The sequence below is a fragment of the Micropterus salmoides genome, unplaced genomic scaffold (assembly GCF_014851395.1).
Source record: "Micropterus salmoides isolate LMB-PRFRI ecotype aquatic unplaced genomic scaffold, ASM1485139v1 Ms_hic_scaffold_18, whole genome shotgun sequence".
NCBI lineage: Eukaryota > Metazoa > Chordata > Actinopteri > Centrarchiformes > Centrarchidae > Micropterus > Micropterus salmoides.
In genome coordinates this window covers 20,845,193-20,866,407 of record NW_024040928.1, presented here as the reverse complement: position 1 = coordinate 20,866,407, position 21,215 = coordinate 20,845,193, and the positions used below count along the sequence as shown (strand labels likewise).

The following is a 21,215-nucleotide window of genomic DNA, read 5'->3' as shown; positions in this document are numbered from 1 at the left end:
GTTGTTGTTCTTCGTGCTCTGCAAAGACTGTCCATTTGGGGTACTGTACAAACATGGCAGCGCAACATGGTGAAGTATATTGCATTTTTGTCAAAAGATCCTCTTGAATATTGCACACTGAACCTTTAAGAACTTCAATAAAAACTAGACTCAGCATCTTATTAAGACCTGCGTTTATTTGTCAAAATAAACCACACCAGTAAAAGTTACTCTGCGTTTAATTGGGGTTCTGTGAGCTTTGGCAGCCACTTGAGAAGATCTCAACCAAGCGGTCAAGGTGACCTGCAAGTTGGCACTTTTGGCCAGCGATGGTGAAAAGACGGCTTGAAACAGAAAAACTGCAAAGTTTCCACATGAAGGACACTGACGGAAAAAGCACAAAAAGCCCCTTTAGACTTCAGTTATATCCTTTCCAGTGGAACACATGTAAGGGCTGTGACTGGCAGGAGGGAAAAACACATCGCAAGCTGGTCACACAGCCATTGATGCAGGGGCTGATGGAGGAGATGCTGCACCGGCCAAAAGACGCTGAAGTGAAATACTCTCTGGTAGTTACATATGCAGAGAGAGAGAGAGAGAGAGAGAGAGAGAGAGAGAGAGTCACCTCTGCCAGACTGAACCATCTGGACTGTATCACATAGTTTGGCCTCTGAGAGAATAATTTTCACCAGCGAGAACATAGCATCATGCAACATTAAAGGTATACTATGTGATTCCCAAACACTTTGTTAAATTCAGTGTGCATTTCCTTCACTAGCTCTCCGTTTTCTGTGTGCTCCGTAAAAACAATCCTGTTTTCTTACACAGCCCTGGCTCAGTAAATGTAACAAACAAAATGGCTTGGAGCGGGCAGGTGGTGGTAGTGCACTCGAGCAAGGGAGCAGTGGGACAGATAAATTTGTAAACATGAACATGCTGGATTCAGTACGGGACTCAAGGTGCTGAGAAGAAGGAGAGATGGCTGAGAAAAACCTCTGAAGAGTACAAATTGTGAAACAAGTTACATGGGTCACTGTGGGGAATTGAACCCGGGTCTCTCACACCAAAGGCATGTGTCTTATCCATTGCGCCATCACAACCCTATATGAGCAGCTCGATCGGAGGAGCATGATTTGACAGCCAATCTCACGGTCAAATTTTTGCAGAGGCGTTATGAAACAAGGATCATGCCATTTTAGTCATTAACTATTCAGTGACTACACACACACACACACACACACACACACACACACACTATTTGACGTACAGTCGACTATAGGCAAGACTACGTTAGCTTTACTTCTTGTCACACTTTCTAAAGTACTGCAAAAACTATGTCACCTTATTGAGGCTAACATGCCCTCGGCCAGCAGACTGTGGAATCTGCCATATTTCAACAGAATTTAGGGGCCAGAGTTTCTGAAGGAGCAGTGAAGGGATGGGTGTGTTTGTTTGGCAATTGAGTGAATATCAACAAACTGTCTGCAGAATCGTATGGTATCCCTTTAAAACCTGAAACAGTGGATGGACATCTAATATTTGTAGTTTGTGGCTAAAAAAACCCACAAAAACATTAAGAACTTTAATTAATTGATTTACTACTCATTTAATATAAAACTGCTGATGGACACTGTAAAAACCTTAAAACACCACCAGCTTAAAGCTGCTAGTCAATATTTATTATATTAACAATGGATTAAATTTAATTTATATGAATGTGAAAGTGGTCGCTTGTAGTGACAACCCCACATAGACTTAGCACTTGACTGCAGTTCCCCTCAGCTCTACTGTTTTGATTTACCAGCTTCATTAGTGTTGTTTTCCACATGCAACATGAAACCCCACTGTATGCTACTTTCCCAGCAGATACACATTAGCGACTAGCTGGTGAACATAGTCAAGCATTTAGCAGCAAAAGAGGCATTTCCCTTCGGAAGCTGGTGGGGAACAAAACAGGGCTGAAAGGAGAGCAAATATTGGACTTACATTCATCAAGTGGACCGAAACATTTTCAAACGCTGCAACATGACAGCATGCATGCATGCCAACATTATGACTAAGGTTATATTGCTGATTGGGTTTTCTGCTCTGTCTCTCTCGGTTGTGGTTGTCTCTGTGCAGGGGGCGTGGCAGCTGGCTCTGCACCTGGGTCTCCTCCACACCTGCAGATCAGCTCATCACCGCTCTACTCTTAAGCTCCTGTCCTCTGGAGGGCAAGTGCCAGATTGTTTTTCACCATCCATGCAGTTGTAGGCCAAACTAAGACGATTCTTGTTCATCTCAAGCCTCTTCGCCTTAGAGTTTGTTCCTATCTGTGTCTCTTCACTTTGTTTTCAGACCTCTGCTGCCTCGTGTCTCCTCACATCGCCAGCCACACACCAACGCCTGGATCCACAAGCTCTCTAGCTTCCAAGCCTTGACTTCGTAAGCCTAGTTTATTGTTTTGTTCTCAAGAATAAAACCCTTTTTTCCCACACCTTCACCGAGTCCAACGACCACCCAACCGTAACAATTTCCCTCTATCCGACAAATGTGGAAACATCATTTTGCATGTGCACTCTCACTAGCACAGTTACTTGCTAACTAGCTCCAAACAAAATAAAACAAACTGAGCCACTGCACCCTATTATCTTGGTGGGTGACTCTTTATCAACCTGGTTAGCGATGCTGGATCCGTTTTAATGTTCAGGCAACACTTTTCATCAGCAGCTGGCGCCGAGCACCAGCAGCTGGCCGCCGGCCCATCAGCCATTGTGTTTTACATTAGTGAACTAACAAGGAGGCAGAAAGATGTTTTGTTGTCTCACTGCGAAGATGTCTCTCCTTCAAAAGGTGGGCCTGATATAATTGAGTAAATACAGGCTTTAGAACAACAAGTCTCTGAAATTATTCTTCATAGTAATAACACTTTTCTTATCTTAGTGTTTCTTTTAAAGGCAATAAATTGTCAAAGTCATTCTGCTACATCTTAATTTAATAGCTGCTTTTTAATATGTTCTGTGAGTATAATAATTTATTTCATTAGCTTATTTTTTCACCTTTTCATGTTCTTACATACATCTCCCATTCTCCTAATGTAATCTTCATTTCCCACAGGGATCCCTTATATTTAATATAATGTAATATAATGTGATGCACTCTAATAACAAATGAAACTAGTGAGACAGTAGACTGATAAATCCAGAAATCCCAGTTGGCAGGACATGGAGGCAGTAATGGATGAGAGATCGTGTTCATTTCTGCTACCTTTAGCTCCCAGCAGTGTATCCCTGATGAACTGCTCCAGGTCCTTAGCTCGTTTATGAATCCTGTCAGCATCATCCTCAACCTGCTCTCCGTCAGCAGACACCTTAGTGGCCTACACACACAACACACACACACACACACACACACACACACACACACACACATTATAAAATAATAAACAAGTGTTGAATAAATGAACATATTGACTTCTGTCTAACGAAGAAAGGGAAAAGACAGAGGGATGAGGGCTTACAGTAGATGTAAAAGAATGGCAGACGATGATGGCAACACATACACACAATCAATATTATTGTGTGTGTGTGTGTATGTGCCACAACGTACACAAACACAAAGATGGATGAATTATTGACATGAAAAAAGAACACAACCTCACACATTTACCCCATCTGACCCATACACACAAACACACACACACAGAGGACCAGGAAAACGAGAGATGAATGAATCCTTGACAGACCTGAAAACACATCCCAAGACACTTAGTCTAACACACACACGAAAAGAAAGAGCAGATAATTACTGTTGTGATTTGACAAGACCATGCTATATGATTTTATCTGGTGTTAGTGTGTGTGCGAGAGATGGGTTGTGGGTGATAGCATTGTCAACAAATATCAAGGCCCCAGTCCCTAAAAGGGTGTAGCTTGACAGCATGAATGTGAGTGTTATTTTTCTCCGCTTGGCACTTGTAGACCCCCTCCACTTAAGAATTTTCTTTTCTGTTTTGGTTAACTTTGAGACACAACTGCGATGAGATACAACTCTGCGATTTTCAACTTGCATTCTGAATGAGGAGAAAGACATAGAAATGCTTCCGGGTGTTGAATATGTTTGATACAAAAACACAAACAATGATTCATTTGAAATACTTTCAAGCATGCGTGGATTCCCGAATGGGTCTCCCAGGCACAGGCCCACAGGGGGACCCCTAAGACCCTCTGTTTGAACTAACTTATTAACATTTTTAGTTGGAAATGAAAAAGACTCAGGGATGACCTGATTTGATGCCAATATTGATCTAGATCCAAGTCTGTTTTTTTTTTTCATCTTATCTTATCAGAATGGACTCCAGCAGCCCCAAAAAAGCACCAGTTTTACTTTGTGTCAACTGGTTTTTGCCAATTTAAATAAAAATGTTTTTGGAATATGCGCCATTAAAGTACGATGTCAACTGTCATGATAAGGGCACTTTGGAGATTTTCTCCACTACTTGTTTAGATGGCAGGGTCACATTTTGCTGTTGGTTTCAGGTTATTCTACGCAAATTAATGTAAACATAACTTTTGTTTGTTAACAAGAGAACGCCACAGAGCCCCTGTAAGGTGGAGCATGCTTTATTTTGTAATCCTGAAGCCTTGGCTTGAAGAGGATCCCTCTGCCAAAATTCAGTTTTGAAACTTTTATTATATCAGTTTTGCATACATGTTGCATATTCCTAAATTAATTTGTGTTTGATCAAATTACCACACTGCACACCTGGGGCCAGGTGGTATTGCATATTCCACAGAGAGCAGAAGGAACAGAGGGGTTAATAGGGGACCACCAACATATTTTTACCTCAGCTCCCCTAGCAGGTTAACCCGGGTATGGTGCTCAGGGGTCCATTGTCTCATAACATGGTTAATCCTTCTACAGACCAAATAGTTGCAGCACATCATTGTACATTCTGGTTTTCACTCATGCTCAGCTAGTTAAGTGAAAATTCTGTTTAAAAATGTGTCAAAGACCCCTCAACATGTTGGAAAAATGGTTGAATTGGTTTCTGCATTGCTTTTATGTCAATCCACATGCTGCAGCTCGCTACTAGCTAGACTGGGTTTTGTGTTGTCTCTATTGCAATGCACAGTTTGTTTTAGACATTACAAGACTTTTGTCTTTGCTGTTCTTTGTACATAAGTGTTGCCCTAAACTATAATCTCACTCCAGCGACAGTCTATATTTGCTCCATCTCGTTATGTTAGAGACAGACACCGAAAGAGAGGGTGAAAGACGGATAAAAAGAGGAAGGAAGGCAGACAATGACAGATACTAAAGTCGACCCAAGAAATAAAAACAAAAGTGACTGTACCCTGCTGTGTAGCTGGTCCATCTCAACGACCAGTGATCCCAGGTTGGAGTCAGCCAGTTGTAGTAATCTCTCCGGAGCTTTCTGAGGTGACAGCATGTGCTGCAGGAGAGAAACAGAGAGATGAAGGAATTACACAGAAATGTCTGACACATTTTGGCCCAAGGCTAGGCTTTCAAACTGCCTGACTCTGTGCTGTATAGCTGAAAAGAAGAGGATAAGCAAGGGAGGGCAGGAGGCAAGGAAGAAAGAAATAATTAAACAGAAAACACATATGATAAAACTCAAGTTATTTGAATTATTTCACACTAAACATGATACTAATAATTGTCCAATTATGAGAACAAAGTTCTGAAATGCTGAAGTGCAAGTTTATCATGTTGTTGACGATGCAAATGCTCAGCAGTCCCAAATGATGATTTGTATTGGAGGAGGAGCTCACTACCAGATGTTAATAACAATGTTCCTTTAACTAGCTCAGGTTGAGTGAGCCATCTAATTTGACTATCATGTATATTAATAACTCCATTTTGATTACATAGGATGTTTAATATGTTGTACATATTTGATTTTTGGATGCTTACATTACAATTCTTCACAGTATGTATATAGATGGAATGCTCAGTTACAGTTACAATGCTCAGAAATTATTCTATGGAAGTGTTTCTAGTTGTTTCTAAGAAACATCCAAAGCAATTCTTTCAACAGACCTTTTGTCAAACCCCTCTCCTAAACAGTTAAAAATATGAACGGATTTATAATCTAATCATCAAAACAGAGTTATGCTACAAAGAAATCATTTACACTGCGATGTTGTTCCATTATTTATGTCTTCTACCTGAATCATTAACTGGTGAGGATGCAGACCTTTTTTGGCACAATATCATGTAGCCATCATTCTCCTTTTAAAAGACAGCTGGAAACAACAGTCTTTTCAACCAATTGATGGAGCTAACATTAGCTTAATTATTATCTAGATACAGCTGATAAAATCAGACTGCTAGTCAGTCAAATCATCGGTGACTATAAGTGAGAAGCCCGCTTTTGTCTTCTTCTATCTGACATAAAGGAAATTACTAAGAATGTGTCGTGGTAAATCTGGCACTGTTATCATTGTAAACTGCAGGCTGTATGTGCTGTGCTAAAATGAAAAAACTTGACAGCCGTAGCAACAATTGGACTTAGGGACCGGTCAGTTAAAGACAAACTGATAACTAAAATTATTTGAAAGTCTTAACATATTTTAGAATTAGGACATGGGTTAAAAAATAATTGAAAAAAAAACATCCTTTTACAACCGGGTAAAGACAGATTTTACCTTGATTTCCTCTGTCATGTTCTCGAAGCGGTACAACACCTTATAAGGTGGTGGGAGGGGTGTGGTGAGGGTGACATCAGTGATGATGCGATACAGGCGGTCCATGTCACTGATCAACAGACCAGAGCACTCATCATCACAGGCTAGACAAACAAACAGAAACACACAGTCATACACAGCTAGTGTGCAATGATCCCAACTGAATCTATTAGAGGGGTTTACAGATGGTTTGATTAGTTTTGTGTGTGCACATGTGGAAACTTCTGCAGTTTGGGTTTTGACATGGCAAAGGAAAATGAGAAGAAGGAAATGAGAGAAGAAAGAAAAAAATGGTAGTCATATGTGTATCTTTACAACTGAACATGCATTTCTACACTCTATCTGTGAGTATGTAAACACATCAATGTGTGATCATAGCGGCTGCTTGTGTTTTTGTGTTTAAGTGACTCTGGCATCCGAAGGACAGGGCTGCCAATGCATGAAATTCACCACAGAGAGGCAAAAGCACCTATTATGAGCGCACACTGCAGGCTACACACACACACTACTAACGCAAGCACGTCAGGGAATTCACTCAAACATACGCATCCACAGTTCCCTGTATCGTGTGTGTGTGAATTTCTCTTCCCTTCTATAGCCCGAGGCTGATTTATCGTAGAAATTAAAATTTCTGACAAGGGAAATCAAAGATAAATTAAATAAAATAAGAACAGTTTCTCCTCTATCCAATCTCTGGCAAAAACAGAACACTCAAATACACTAATGCGTCCATGCAGTCACACTCTTACACACAAACAGGTACAGTAAATATTTAGTACATTGTATGTGGGGGTTAAAAGCTCCTTGTCAAATCCAAGCCATGAATCCCAGTGATGACGGAGTGTATTCACACAGCTTGAAAACATCCTGTACTATACAGGTACAAGGTAGCGTTTATAGACAAAAAAGCCTCACTTCAATCACTGTCTGCTCTCGGTGGCGCTGGCTGGTTGCCTGTCACTACTATGTTTGGCAAGACAAGCCACAGATCCTCAAATTAGCTTCTGTCTCCTCTACTGAGGAGTTTAAACAAGATGGTGTACCTTAGGCTACAAAGTTTGCTTGGAGAATTACTGAGTCTTTGTTGACATGATTTAGCCAAAATGTAGCCTGACACTCAACACTACTCAACTTACTTTACTTTGTTGTAGATTTTTATGACATACATTACTGTAAAGGCAATTAGGTGACAAAATAGTAGTCTTACTGTCCCCATAAGCCCTTTGGTCACCTGAAGTTCTCAGGGTGTCAGTAGAGCACTACATGCCACAATACTGTACAAAATTATACTATAAAACACATTTTTAAAGTTGGGGTTCGCTTTAGGCAACATAAAAAAGGGTCACTGACTTTATTTTCAAGGCAAACTATGGCTGCACAGTCTACTTGGTAAAAATGAAATTGCTTTAAAATGGATTTGCAGCTCTGATAGCTCAGATGAACGTACGGACAAGAAGTGATCAATGGTTGAATAACTGTAAGACTTGCTTCACTTTGAGGATGTGAGTTTTGAATTGTGAGCTTTTAATCTTTAAAAGCTACAGTAGCTGCTATAGTGGCGGCCACAGAACTCAAGTACAATACAAAGTCATTAGACTTTTGGTCAGAGCTGTGACAGATTAAGCTGCAGTGCCACTCAGGCCACGGTAACATACATTTTTCTGTCCAATGATGCACATCATCACATTTGTACTTCACAGTATATAAAAAGTATAACATATTATCATTTATTATCACAACCATAGAAGCTAGAAGCCCCGTGAAGGGCCAAAGTAAACCCCAGTGAATGTCAAGGATTATCTTATGCTCAGTTTAGTACACTCGTGCTTCACACTGGAAATTCACACACACATGCTCAACATACAAGTGCAATAATACACACCTTTGCTCCTTAGACAGTAACTTACAGCTGCTAAATGTTTGGTTTAATCTTTGTATCTAGAGAATAGTTTTTGTGCTGCAGGTCGGGCGTCTCTTGTCCTTTGTTGATTTTTATTTGTTTATTGTCCTCCAAGTTACTTTGCATCTATGAGTCCACTGTGAGTTTGTCAAAGTTGTGCTATAGGCACCATGTTGCTGTATAGTTGGCACATTTAGTATATAATTTTGACAATGGGAACATAAATCAATTAATAATAAAGTTGTATATGGAGTTTCCAGTCCAACTTTATTTTAAAGACATATTTAAACACAATGGAGATATCCAATATAGCACAGTTAAAGGTAAGATGGCAACAGTTTCTTCGGAACTGGTGGTTTTGCTGATCAAATTTTTGATGTACTGCATCTTGGTTGGATTTAAATCTAGGTTATATATGTTATTATGCTGAAAAGTTTTTTTTTTTTTTTTACACTAAACTAAATGTACATAAATAGTGCAGGACACATCATGTATCATCAAGGGCTTATGGTTGGCGGAGATTCTTATGATCATTTTATAGAGAGCTCCCTCCCTTCCAGTGGATCACAATGGGACCCTATTTCAGGGAAGAATATGTCCGGTAGTCAATAGTGAGAGACGACTTTACAAAATACAAAATTATCTTTTAAATTTACAAAAATTATATGTGTAATTCAGGGCACAATTCAAATGGGATAGAAAAAATTGTTCTCTCTCGCCATTGACTACCATAGATATTTTTTCCATACATGGGTTCCGAAGGGAGGAACTTGAGCGATTTCTTGAGGTCATATTATTGTATGTTTCACTGTGAAATTAAAAATAGATTTTGAACATAAACTCTCTTGTAGATGTAGGACATGTATACCATTCATCAATGCAACACATGACATCACATACTGACATTTAGCTGCATTTCAATGCAAATTATGTCATATGGTAGATGGCAGAGCTACCTGTATGTTCCTCATTCAAGGCTGTCAAAGTGCCAAAGTGCTCGGTTGCGTCTGATAGAATGAGGAAAAAGGGCAGAGCAGAGGCAAAACGCAGAGTGCAATCACTCTTCAACAAGTGAACAGCAGTCTGATCGCTCCTCTCTGTGTGTGTGATTATAGTTTGGATGCAGAGGCGACCGGTTTGGTGTCAGGGTGAACTGCAGCACTTGCACTGCCAATTTATGAACACACGCTTTGTGTCTGAACACATAAAGACCTGTGCAACCAATTTCCTCTCTGACCTGACAGCAGCAATTTCACATCAGCCTCTGTCTTACAACCTTTTCTTCTAAACTCTCTTACCTCCAGACATGCTAATGGAACTGAATTGGCCAGGCCATTATGGCCATATTAAGTTTAAATTAGCTCCAAATGACATAGAAATTATTTTCTAAATGACTTGAATCTGACTTCTGCCACGATCCCCTGTCTCCCATGGCAACCGGGGAAAAGAGCTTTAACTGCTCATTTGCATTTCATTGCCAAAATAAAGTAAAAGTCACAACATCAGGTGACTGGGTGGTGGGCCACCAGAGAGAATAGAATACAAGAAAACAGAACAAAAAGGGAGAGAGGCAGTTTCAAATGCGCTGTTTTTTCTAGGTCTGGTATTGTAAAGTTAAGGTCTGGGGTCTTTTTGTTTGGCACTAAGATTACCGTAATATTCTCATAATTTTGACCAGTAAAACCTGCATCTGTTGCCTGTTTCATAACTATAATATACACTCTATGTGAAATATTTCAACCTGCAGATATCCTGAATAAAGTAAAAACAAAAAAGAAGAGAGAAAGAAAGAAAAAGAAAAGACAACAAAAGAAGAAGGAAAAAGGAGCACCAACAATAGACTAAATAAAAAAAGCTGTTCGTTAGTCTTACAGATGATTCCAGCTGGTCCACACACATGCCTCTCCATGCACTGGTCACACGACTTCCCCGATGCCCCGACCCTGCAGCGGCATTGGCCTGTGACAGGGTCACATGGTCCAGGCAACGCCCCCCACAGGGAACACTTACATTCCTCGCAGCGACTGCCCAGCATCTGCGGGTTACCATGGTAACCTGTAGCACACCTGGACGGGGGTAACATGGGAAGAAGGAAAGAGTTAGGTACTACTGTTGTTTGCAATAAGAAGTTTTCATTGCTGTTAATGACAACTGCAAACAACTGGTGGCAAAGGTGCACAAACAGGAAGTGAGAATAAAATTTCCTTACTTGCTGCTAAAGAAAGCTTAAACGCTTAAACACATTTACACTACAATGTACACACACTACAAACGACCGTAGTCCCCGCCAGATGTTTACATGTAGCATACTACTCGCCTCGTATTAGAAAATTCCAAAAAGTACTTATACCGTTGTTGTCAACAGTGTACAACTTTGTCACAATGTCTTGGGCATTTGGTTGATTCTATGTCCAATATTAAAATGTCATCTTATCTTGCTCAATATTTATAGGATAATTGTGATTTTCTGTTTGTGTCTCACCTCTCACAGTGTTTGCCCTCATATCCCTCAGGACAGGCGGTACATCGGTAGTCATCAAATCCCTCAGCTACACATGTTGGACTAAAACTTGACACAGAAGGAGATTTTATTGAAAAAATGACTTTTAATACTTTGAAAGTCTACATCTAATAAAATGCTGAGAAAATGACAGAAATGTATATGGAATGGCATACAAATATGAAAACATAATACATGCTTGACAGATACAGAGATGAATAAACAGAGAAAGTTCACTTGTTCTCTAGGTTGGTGAGAGGACAGGCGCAGGGTTTACAGTCGTCTTGAAAACCTCGGACCACACCGTAGAATCCCGGAGCGCAGCGTTCACACCGATCGCCCTCTGTGTTGTCTTGACAGTTCTAAACACAAACACACATGAAAGTATATTTGCTGAAGACGCTGCACTGGCTTCCATTCATTCTCAAACAGCACCATGACTCTAACCCTGATGTGTAGGTGTTATATTGTCCATCATCCTCCAGCCAGCAGTTCTTGGTGTGTGTGGTTGGTTTTAAATGCAGAATTTGATTGTGTGAGCATAATGTAGGCAGCTGTAACACAATTATAAAAACTCCTGCTGCTTATCCAGAAAGCTTTTCATCTTTTTTTTTTTTTTTAAAAAGCAAACTATTTTTTAATTAAATTAACAGCTGTTAAGCTACACTTTTATCTGCTAGTTGTATTTGAATATTGCCACTGGCACAATGAAAATGAGACACAAGATTTACTTGAGCAAGAAAATAACCCTTATTTTTGAGTGGTTTATAGACAGCTGTGGAACAAAATTAATCTATTCCAGTTCATGTATGCTGAGATTTAAGCATTTCAGATCTTCTAATCACAGATTGGAGGAAATTATTGCCTACTTGTCTCAAGTCGACAATGAGTAATTGAAAGGACGACAGACAGGGGCACCCATCATCTTCTTCTTGATTACTGACAAAATGGCACTGGGGAGGCTTGTTTTTTTGGTGAGTGATATAATTATCCTGGGACCACTGATTGATGTACACAGACACCAGATCAAAAGTATAAAAAAATAGTGGCATGCAGCTATCATTACCCCATGTCAGTTCACTTCACAATTTTGGATAATAGTAGCACTTTCGATCAGTGGTGTGCTTCGCTGTAAGGTGGAAAAATTCAGAGACAGTGAAATGTTTGACAACATGCTGACAGAAAGGTAATTTCAGTTCAAATCTCTTTTAAAGTCAGGAGCTGCCTGTCTCTTAGATTTTTTATTTTTTTGCTACCAAGACAAACAGATGAAAAACAGCCATCAGTTGACTTTTATTGACCAGGAAAAAGTTGATTGAGAAATTAGCATCTTTACATGCATACAGATTCACACATGCGGTCACTGGGAATTACCCAATGTGATCACAGCTGCTTGCGCTTCATCTCTACCGGAGCAGCGGGGAAGTCATTATTCATTTCTTTTCACCACCCACAGTTTCTGAGCCATTCTAGGGCCTTCGCACCCGCATAGAAATATCTAGCCTTGACTATTTCAGATAGGAAATGTAGCTGTCCACACACAGTAATGAATGCTTTTTGGGCCCAGTCCCACTCCAGCATGATGAGGTGCTGCGAGATTGTGCACAGCAGGGGCCAGCTAGCTGTTAGCTGACAGGTGCGATCTCACACGTCAAAGAGTTTAATAAGCCTCTTTCCTCAAGAGCAGGCCATCTATCTAAATACTCATTTACTTTGCAGGATTTCGCTCACCTGTTGCTATGAGGGTAGTCACAAGGGTACGATGACACACACAACCAGAAATGTATCAAAAATATTTTCATATCCAGAAATGTTTGTGTTTATTTTCAGCTTATTTTTGGCTATGCTTATTATACAGCCAAACACGTGCACACACACACACCCACACCCAGTACAACTACTCATACTTACATTTATACTATTCTGACAGATACTATGTCAAAATACAGTGTGTTAAATATACAGTATAGCCCCACAATATGTACACACCGTATAGATTGAAACACAATGAAACTCACACAAATGTACTACATACTGTACACAAACACAAAGCTCTCAGCTCTTCTTATCCCCAGGGTTCTGTCTTATGTGTTCGCTTTGTTTGTTGAAAATGGGAACTTCAATCAGTGCAACAGGAAGTTGCCTCCTAACGAGGCAAGTCATTTCCATTAACTTCCTGTGTTCCTCGTTCCTGCTAATTACCCCAGAAACAAACTCGTTTAGCATTTTCAATTTAGCCCGCTCGGTTAGAAAATGCTAATGACGCTGTTATGGAGAGCAAGATGGAAATGGGCGAGGAAAAAAATGGCTGGGAGGCAGAGAGAGACAGAAATCAAACAAGAGGAGAAGGAGAGGAGAAGTAAAAAGAGAGAAACAAATTGGCAAAACCAGAGAAATTAAGGTGAGGAAAAAGAGGGGGTTTCGGAGGGAGTCTGGGGAAAAGAAAAATGAGAGAACTGAAGGAAAAACAGAGAGAATGGTAGGGTGGTGAAATAAGACAAAGGATAACTGAGGATGAGAGGGAAGAGAATTTAGGGGAATCAGAAGAATATGGGGGAGTAGAGGAAGGAAGAGAATAATAGAAGAAAGTAGAAGAATGGAGAGTGATAAGAGACAGAGGAGAGGAGATACTAGCAGAAAAAAATAACAACAATAAATATAATAAGAAAAGGCAGAACACAGGAGGGGAGACAAGAACACATTGGCATCAATACTGAGGCACAATTATTCAGCCAACATGTGTCTATCATGACTGTGTTGATGCTAATTTAAGTCTAAATCCATACTTTCAAACAAAAAACATTCCTTTAAGAATAAGACAGTGTATTTGATTGCAGCTGTTACATTTCAAATGAAATTAATCAGAGTGAAGACTACAGAAAAAACATTTTACATAAATGCTCTTCAAGCTTGGTGGTATTAGTGGTTTACAACTCTGCTTTCCAAAAAGTTAAGTTGCAATAGTACTGCAATTGAATGAAAGAACGTGCGCTGCTTGCAGTACCCGTCATATACTTCCAAAAAATACTTAATGTATCATTCATCTAAAATGGCTGCATGAGAATGCAGCTGCCAGCATCTTTCATGTTTATACCTATGTTTATACCTATTTATCTTACTGGTTATTCAGTGCAGTGGTGTTCTAACCACATAAAGCTGCATACTTAAATAGCTTATCATCAGGTGTCCAAAATAAGTTTCGGTTGATAGATTTTTCTGACAGTATGAACACTTTTCTCCGTGGTACAATCCTGGCAAAGCAGTGAGATCCTCTCAGTCTGCTGCTGAAGACCTGTGGGCAGCATGTGACCAACTGCTCTTCGGATGGGGAATCACTACATAACTGACCAGATTGTGAAAAGGCTGGAAGTGACTGACTGCTAAAAACTGGCATGTACAGACATGCAGGCAGAAATATCTTGCAAACACACATTATCACAACAAATGTGAAGGTGGATCATGGTGGATGGACCCTTGCACTAAATAAATAAAGACATTACACTGAAAAATAAGAAAATCAACAATCTTACAGCGCTTACCCAAAACTAACTGTTCAATACATTTTGTGTTGAACTTTAAGGTCAGATTATATTGCATTATTGTTTCTAATTAGTATATCTTTTGCTTAAATCACCTTCTCCCCTCTTTCCAAAAGTAAGGATGTCGCTTTGGGTCAGATCGAGGGGAGAGGAAATTTACACGAAATATGAATAAGCTTGGGGTCGTTAATTATTGCAGGGCTAATTAAAGTACCTGACATTCCTCCCAACACACACATACACACACTTTATTCTCTCTCGTCCACCTCACTCTCTTCTCCAGTAGCTAACTGGCATATGGTTGTAAAAGGGTCTCCAGTGGCAGATACACACACACACACACACACACACACACACACACACTCATTTACCTGGCATATGGATGTCTCAGGGTCACAGGTGGAAGAGTGCCCACTGCACTGGCACTGAACACAGCTGCCCATGCCGGCAGCGGTGGGCACTCTAGACGCTGGAGCAGATGCTGGGGAACCGGCGCGAAGACGGTAGAAACCTGCAGCACACTCCTGCACACAGAGAGAGACAGCCAGACACATAAATGATGAGAGAGCTAATTAGAGTAGAGATTTAGAAAAGCTGAAAGAGAGAAATACAAGATCCAGTTTACCAGTGTCATGCCACATTGCATGATACCATACTGGAAACCACACGCACACACACGTTCTACACAACTATACACATATCCGTAATTGTTATTTCTCAAGGCAACTGTTGACCACTCTCTCTTTCACACACATACGCACAATTAAGATTTATTCCCTTCAGTAACTTTTGAACACAGAAGCACTAAGCCTCACATACCCGCTCAGTGCACACACACAAACATGGATTCATACACACACAAACACACAGATGCAAGGTAACTCTCTCTCCCTCTCTCTCCTGTTCAGTAATAATTAATGGAGTCCATTTAAAGAGCCATCTGTTCCCTCTGCTAGCGCTAAACGCCCGTTTAAAAATACTTTATTAACAACGACGGCAGCTACAAATAGAATGGCCATCTGTCAGCCAAGACCTCTACGACCTGAACATTTCAAGTTTAGCTACCGCTTGCTATTTGGCTTCCATTTGGCACTTTTTCAACAGTATCTGTAGCTTCTAAATTATGTACACTGCTAATTTTTTTCCCCAGCAATATAGATGGCTGCTGCTCTGCACTCCAAGTAGCAGGCGATAAAATAAAACAGAGGTTGAAAAATATAGTTAAAAGTTTCCAGGCAACTCATGTATTAACACAATAATACCTAAACGACTCTCAGGCGCCGCCATCCAGTGGAATTGCTCAGAACTGTTGCCTTTGTGTATCATAAGCTGTCTCCACAAAATCCTCATTAAACTTAGATTGAGTCACTGCTATATGTTTTCTGTGGCTTAAGAAGTAGCTGGACGCAGCTGAAAGTCAATTGCTTTGACAAAATCACAACTGAGTGGTGGAGACACTCAGTGAGGCTTAATCCTAGCTAAGCAAAGAGAAAAAAACGAGAGAAAAAAGCCAGGAGAGTCTGAAAGGCATCCAGAGGCTTAAAACTCTGAAGTAAATGTAAATTGGAAACTTGTGAGATACTATTGAAAGCAGAGTCTGTGACCTCCATGTTTACATTCTCTCTCAGTGTGAAGGCTGCAGACAAAAAATAAAAACATTCATTCTGTTGAGCACTGAGAGGGAGAGACAGTTTAGCTCACTCTGTGATTAATGTTTGTAATGTTAGATCCAAGAGGTTGCAATGTCTTTGATATTTTATATGTTCTGCTTTTTAATGTAGTGTGCTTAACTGCAAGTAATTTCATCACACCAATTATTACAAACACTGTAAGTGAGTTTGAAAAACTTGATTCATTTTACACAGGCTACATTGTGAACATTTTTCTCGTCACTCGTAGTTTCTAACAACATATTGAAAGATGATTTCTCAACTGTAAAAATGCCTTCTCAGCAACTATCTTGGTCACAACTCTGATGAAGATGTCTTTATCAATTGCCAATTTAAAGTACAGTCACATGCAAATGCTGTGGCACTCTTATGCATGCATGTGATGAGTTGTGCGCCCACCTCACAGGAGAGTCCAGAGTATCCGATTGGACAGTAACACTTTTCTATCTGATGTGCTTCCTCACTGTCTTTGGTTGGTCTGCCTTCCTCGGCAACTGTTAGACTGATTTCTGAAATACTGGAATAGAAAAAGAGAAGTCATCAATCAATTCAATACAGCAATGTAATACGGTAACAACTTTCCAACTGTCTTCTTTTGTATTTCTAATGGCACTGATTTGTTTCTGAATTCTGAAATTAAGATACTTGTCAAACAGAATATACCTGTTTTCATGTTTTTTCATGTATCGTACTAGATATCCAGAGACAGCTATAATGATTATTTGCAGCAGGTTGTAATCTTTCTGCAGTAAAAATGGGGTTTTCCCACAGGTTAATCTTCTTTATTCAGCTACCAAATTTCATGTTTAAGAGTGGACCACACTATGCGGTGGTGCGGTTGTGTGTTTTACCGGCTGTGTCTCATCAAGTTGCCGTGTGATGCCTTAATTAGGATGTAGTCCACATAGAACAAAATATCCATGAAGTCCTCTCGAGTCATAGACCGGCCATCTGCGTACTTCCACTCATGCTGTACACACACACACACACACACACACACACAAACAAATATTAAATACACTTGACGAATCAATTTTCCCACTGCAGTCCATTACCAATGTAATAGACCCTGTTTGTATTGACTGACAGAGCTCGCCAAAACTAAGTGCAATCTATATTCTGTTTAGGTCTATTATTTTTGAAGCTGCGATTTAACAGTTTAAGTTATTTCTAAAACTCAAAATTCAAATAGTTTTTCTGTTATTTTTCAATATCCCACTTTCATCCAAAGCCTTACTGTACCTCTGTCATGTCAATCTCGTGGCGCGTGAGCTGACCAATCTGGAGTCCTGGAATGTGGCGTGTCATCAAGACATTGCGGTTAGGACCGCCCTTAATGATGACCTGGGGCTCATAGGAGGAAGGACCAGTTTCGTCTCTGGCTTCATAGTACACTGCATATTTCAACTGCCCACCATATGCTGTGATCTAAAGAAAGATGTAGAGAATTGATTGAAGACATTATCAAGACTGTTCTGATTTTACAGTTTTGCCATACTGACAAACTTGATTTGGGATAAAAATATATAAAAATAAAAATCTATATTAATATTTTGAAGGTCAGATAATTGAAAACGTTGGTGAGGTTTCCTACCATAGAGCCTCTGAACTGCTCCGGCAGTTTCCAGTAGTAGGGTTCAGAGAGAGTTGAGGTGACCAGCTCTGCATGAGCGAGGATCTCAGGGTGCTGGAAGCTCACTCCTCTCCTCGTCTCCACAGCGTTGGATTTATCCACCAGGGGGAGCACTGTCTGCTCTGGCTTCAGTGTTAACTAGGATGCACAACAATTATGACAATATTAATGTAATGTGTTGATCCTTGTGGATAAAACTAAATACTTTTTGTTGAAGTGAATATTATGATTCCCTGGAAATTGTTCATACTGTATTTTCTTCAACCTATAAAATTGTACTGGACATAAATACTGTGAGTACTGAGCTTGTGGGTGGATACTTAAGACATGGAGTTTGCTGTATAAGTACTATGATTAGTTTATAAGGCGTTGAATGGCTACCAATAATGGATGTTCCGTTATCAGTTACAAAAATGTGAGTTTTATAATTTTTAACTAGCATTGCAGGATTGGGATTAAGTAATTGACTCAGAAATTATACACCTTTCAGACACAGAATTTGTTATGCAGTAATATATATTACCATGCAGTCCTTGACAAACACTGAGCAACATATTGCATATGCACATATATGAATGGGTAGAAAGATTAATCATAAATTAAAACAAATAAGATATAGTACATGCCATAACGCAGTACATGGGTCCTGGAGTCATATGTGCAGTGTCAGTTTCTGTCTTTTCTCCTTCAGTCACACAATGTCCTCTTTTCCTCACTTCCTAATGACGCTGACACAAACAATGCTCCGTCCATCGATTTCAAATGTTTTTTGTCTAAGACTCCAATCCATGGTGTCTTGTTTCATCTGAAGGCACAGATGATTGTGACCCTAACTAATGAGGACAGATCTATGCAGCTCTAAAAACTGGGCAAATGAAAGCACCTTTTATAGAAGCATTTGACTGGAACATGACTAGATGCCTGCTTATCTCCAAATACTTCCAGGAGGATGTTTACCAAAAACATCTGTGGCAGCCTTTTTTGTGAGAAGACAAATTAATTTGAGGATGTATAGGCATTCTAGTCACTTTAAGTTTGATGCTAATTATCTGTCATTTAATTGACAATGATCTATACTCTTCCTCTGATAGCATTTTAAATCCAATTGCAGTACATCTTGTGTAAACAAATCACTCCACTTCCTCAGCTTTAGTGAAGCCATACCTGAACAGTTTACAATGTATGATGTTTTTTTGTACACTGGTTCAGTGCATTTGGGGCATCTTCTCAAATAGCACATTCTTTCAATAAGAAGTCCTGGAATTTTACAATTGTGTTATCTTTTAAAGTTGATTGTGTTGTTGTGATTTGTCTTGCCAATTATGGATAAAGCCAACTTTTGCTACTTTTTATTTCAGCTAGAGTGAGGATTGCTCTTGTTGTTATTTCAATATTAGTGGTCAAAGTCAACTCATGTAAATTTATTTTCATTCTGAATATAGCTTAAAACTGGTGCCTCTTGCTCTCTGGCACATAAATCATATTTGAGTTATTACAGACAGTCTGAAGAATTTATAGCCCTTTCTTACTCATTCTCTGTGTCTCTCATTGTATGTGCTGATACTTCAATATTACTTGAATAATATCAAGGTCTATTATTGACTGTGGGTTGCAGTCGAGTGGACCAATTTAAAAATAGATTCATCTGCTCAAGCCTGGATCTCTCCCCGTCACCATGGTCCAGCAGTGTTGATATGTTTATCTGTTTATCTGTGTGAATAATATCTAAGGCATTATGGAAGAGTGCTCTTTGGTTGAGTGGGCAGAATCTAAAATATATGAAGTTACTATAGCTTGGACATACTGGAAATATACTGGCACTGCATAAAAAGGAGGCAACCACACATGGAATAGGAAAGTATCTAGAGGAAGAAGTATATAAACATTAGGTATATCTATTATTTTCATGTAGTGTTTACAAATTAAAGGGTAACTTTAGTATTTTTCAACCTCAACCCCATTTTTTAAATTGGTCCGGTATTGAGCGAGGTGCTGCAGTGAGACTGGGCTGTAACGTAATCCTTACGGGCAATTGCACTCCGCCAAGTACGTCCACTAAAGTGCTATTTTTTTCTACTGACAGGCTCAGATTGTTGTTACACGTTTCTGACAACATCGTGGGAAGTATCCCTACAGAGATACACCTTTTTTAAAGAGTAAGATCCTTTTGTTTTATCAGTAACACAAAGCTACCAGAATCCATTGATAAAAACAGTAATTGTACCTCACAGAACATGTTGCTGGTCTACCAATGTTTTGGTCAGTTAGTTTGTGTTATTCTGTGACTTGTTGTTTTTGTTAGTTTGTGTTATTGTAGGACTTTAATGTTTTAAAGAGTTAAAAATGTCAAAGCCTTACAATAGCACAAACTATCAGATTGAGTCAACTGTAAACCAGAGAAGAAAAATTTTTGTCAAGGGAGTCTGGTGGTTTGACAATATGAGCATGTCAGCGGCAAAAACAAGCACTTTAGTGACATACTTTGAAGAGACAGTCTTCGTTGCAGCCCTGTCTCCTGCTGCCTACTGCACCGAGCTTGCTTAATACCAAAACCGATTGTCCCAATTAGTCATATAGACACAAAAACATGGGAAAATAAGGTCCAGATTGATAGCAAATCTCAAAGTTACCCTCTAATACTTTATAATTAAATAAAGTATTAATAAATAAATAAAGTATATCTTCTTATTTCAGGGGTTTATACATTTTCATTTCAACAATGTGCAAAGTAGCTCTTATAAGACATGAAATACATAACAATGCTTCATCCATCTGAAAACATAATAGCTTTTAATTATTTAGAGGTAAAACTTCCAGACATGACATTATCTTTATGGAAAGAACCATAATGCTTGTGCAAAAATTTGCACCTGGTGTGTGAGATGGAGCAGTGGCAACGCACATTACAAAACAAGTTACATATCTGGAGACTATGTTTTAGGAAGTTAAGAGTTCATGTGGTTTTTTTAGCCAACATTAGCTTGTTCAGGCTTTTGTTTTAATGTTTCCTTCATTTCTCACTTTCACACTCTATGACTGGATACGTTATGAAAAATTTATCTAGTTGGAAATGCTGCCATTTGTCAGGGGCAGCGCCTTTCTCTCCTTTAATAAGGTATTTTCCTGTCCTTTTCCTTATCTTATTAGTGATTTCATCTTATCTCAGATCTTTATAGATTTTACTGCATTATATTAGTGCAGATCTCCACAGTGGTATTTAACAACCAGTAAATATTCGTCCAATCACACACAGTTCTCCCATCAAAATAAAACAGGCTGTGTATGGCAGAATATGTGTGTGTGTG

General features: G+C 39.4%; 1 protein-coding gene across 10 annotated transcripts in view; it reads right to left on the bottom strand.

Annotated features, from left to right (window-relative positions):
- lama2 (laminin, alpha 2) overlaps positions 1 to 21,215 on the bottom strand; it is a 224,143-nt gene that overhangs the window by 61,310 nt on the left and 141,618 nt on the right. For 7 of the 10 annotated variants that reach the window (XM_038726304.1, XM_038726303.1, XM_038726305.1 and 4 more), the window contains 11 exons: positions 17,872 to 18,048; positions 17,520 to 17,705; positions 17,129 to 17,247; positions 16,677 to 16,794; positions 14,979 to 15,131; positions 11,306 to 11,430; positions 11,051 to 11,137; positions 10,441 to 10,634; positions 6,630 to 6,772; positions 5,315 to 5,413; positions 3,226 to 3,337 (listed from right to left, as the gene is read on the bottom strand). In XM_038726304.1, coding sequence (XP_038582232.1) covers positions 3,226 to 3,337; positions 5,315 to 5,413; positions 6,630 to 6,772; positions 10,441 to 10,634; positions 11,051 to 11,137; positions 11,306 to 11,430; positions 14,979 to 15,131; positions 16,677 to 16,794; positions 17,129 to 17,247; positions 17,520 to 17,705; positions 17,872 to 18,048 — 1,513 coding nt within the window. The remainder of the gene's footprint in view (positions 1 to 3,225; positions 3,338 to 5,314; positions 5,414 to 6,629; positions 6,773 to 10,440; positions 10,635 to 11,050; positions 11,138 to 11,305; positions 11,431 to 14,978; positions 15,132 to 16,676; positions 16,795 to 17,128; positions 17,248 to 17,519; positions 17,706 to 17,871; positions 18,049 to 21,215) is intronic. The other 3 variants (XM_038726307.1, XM_038726309.1, XM_038726313.1) reach the window with 1 other exon arrangement.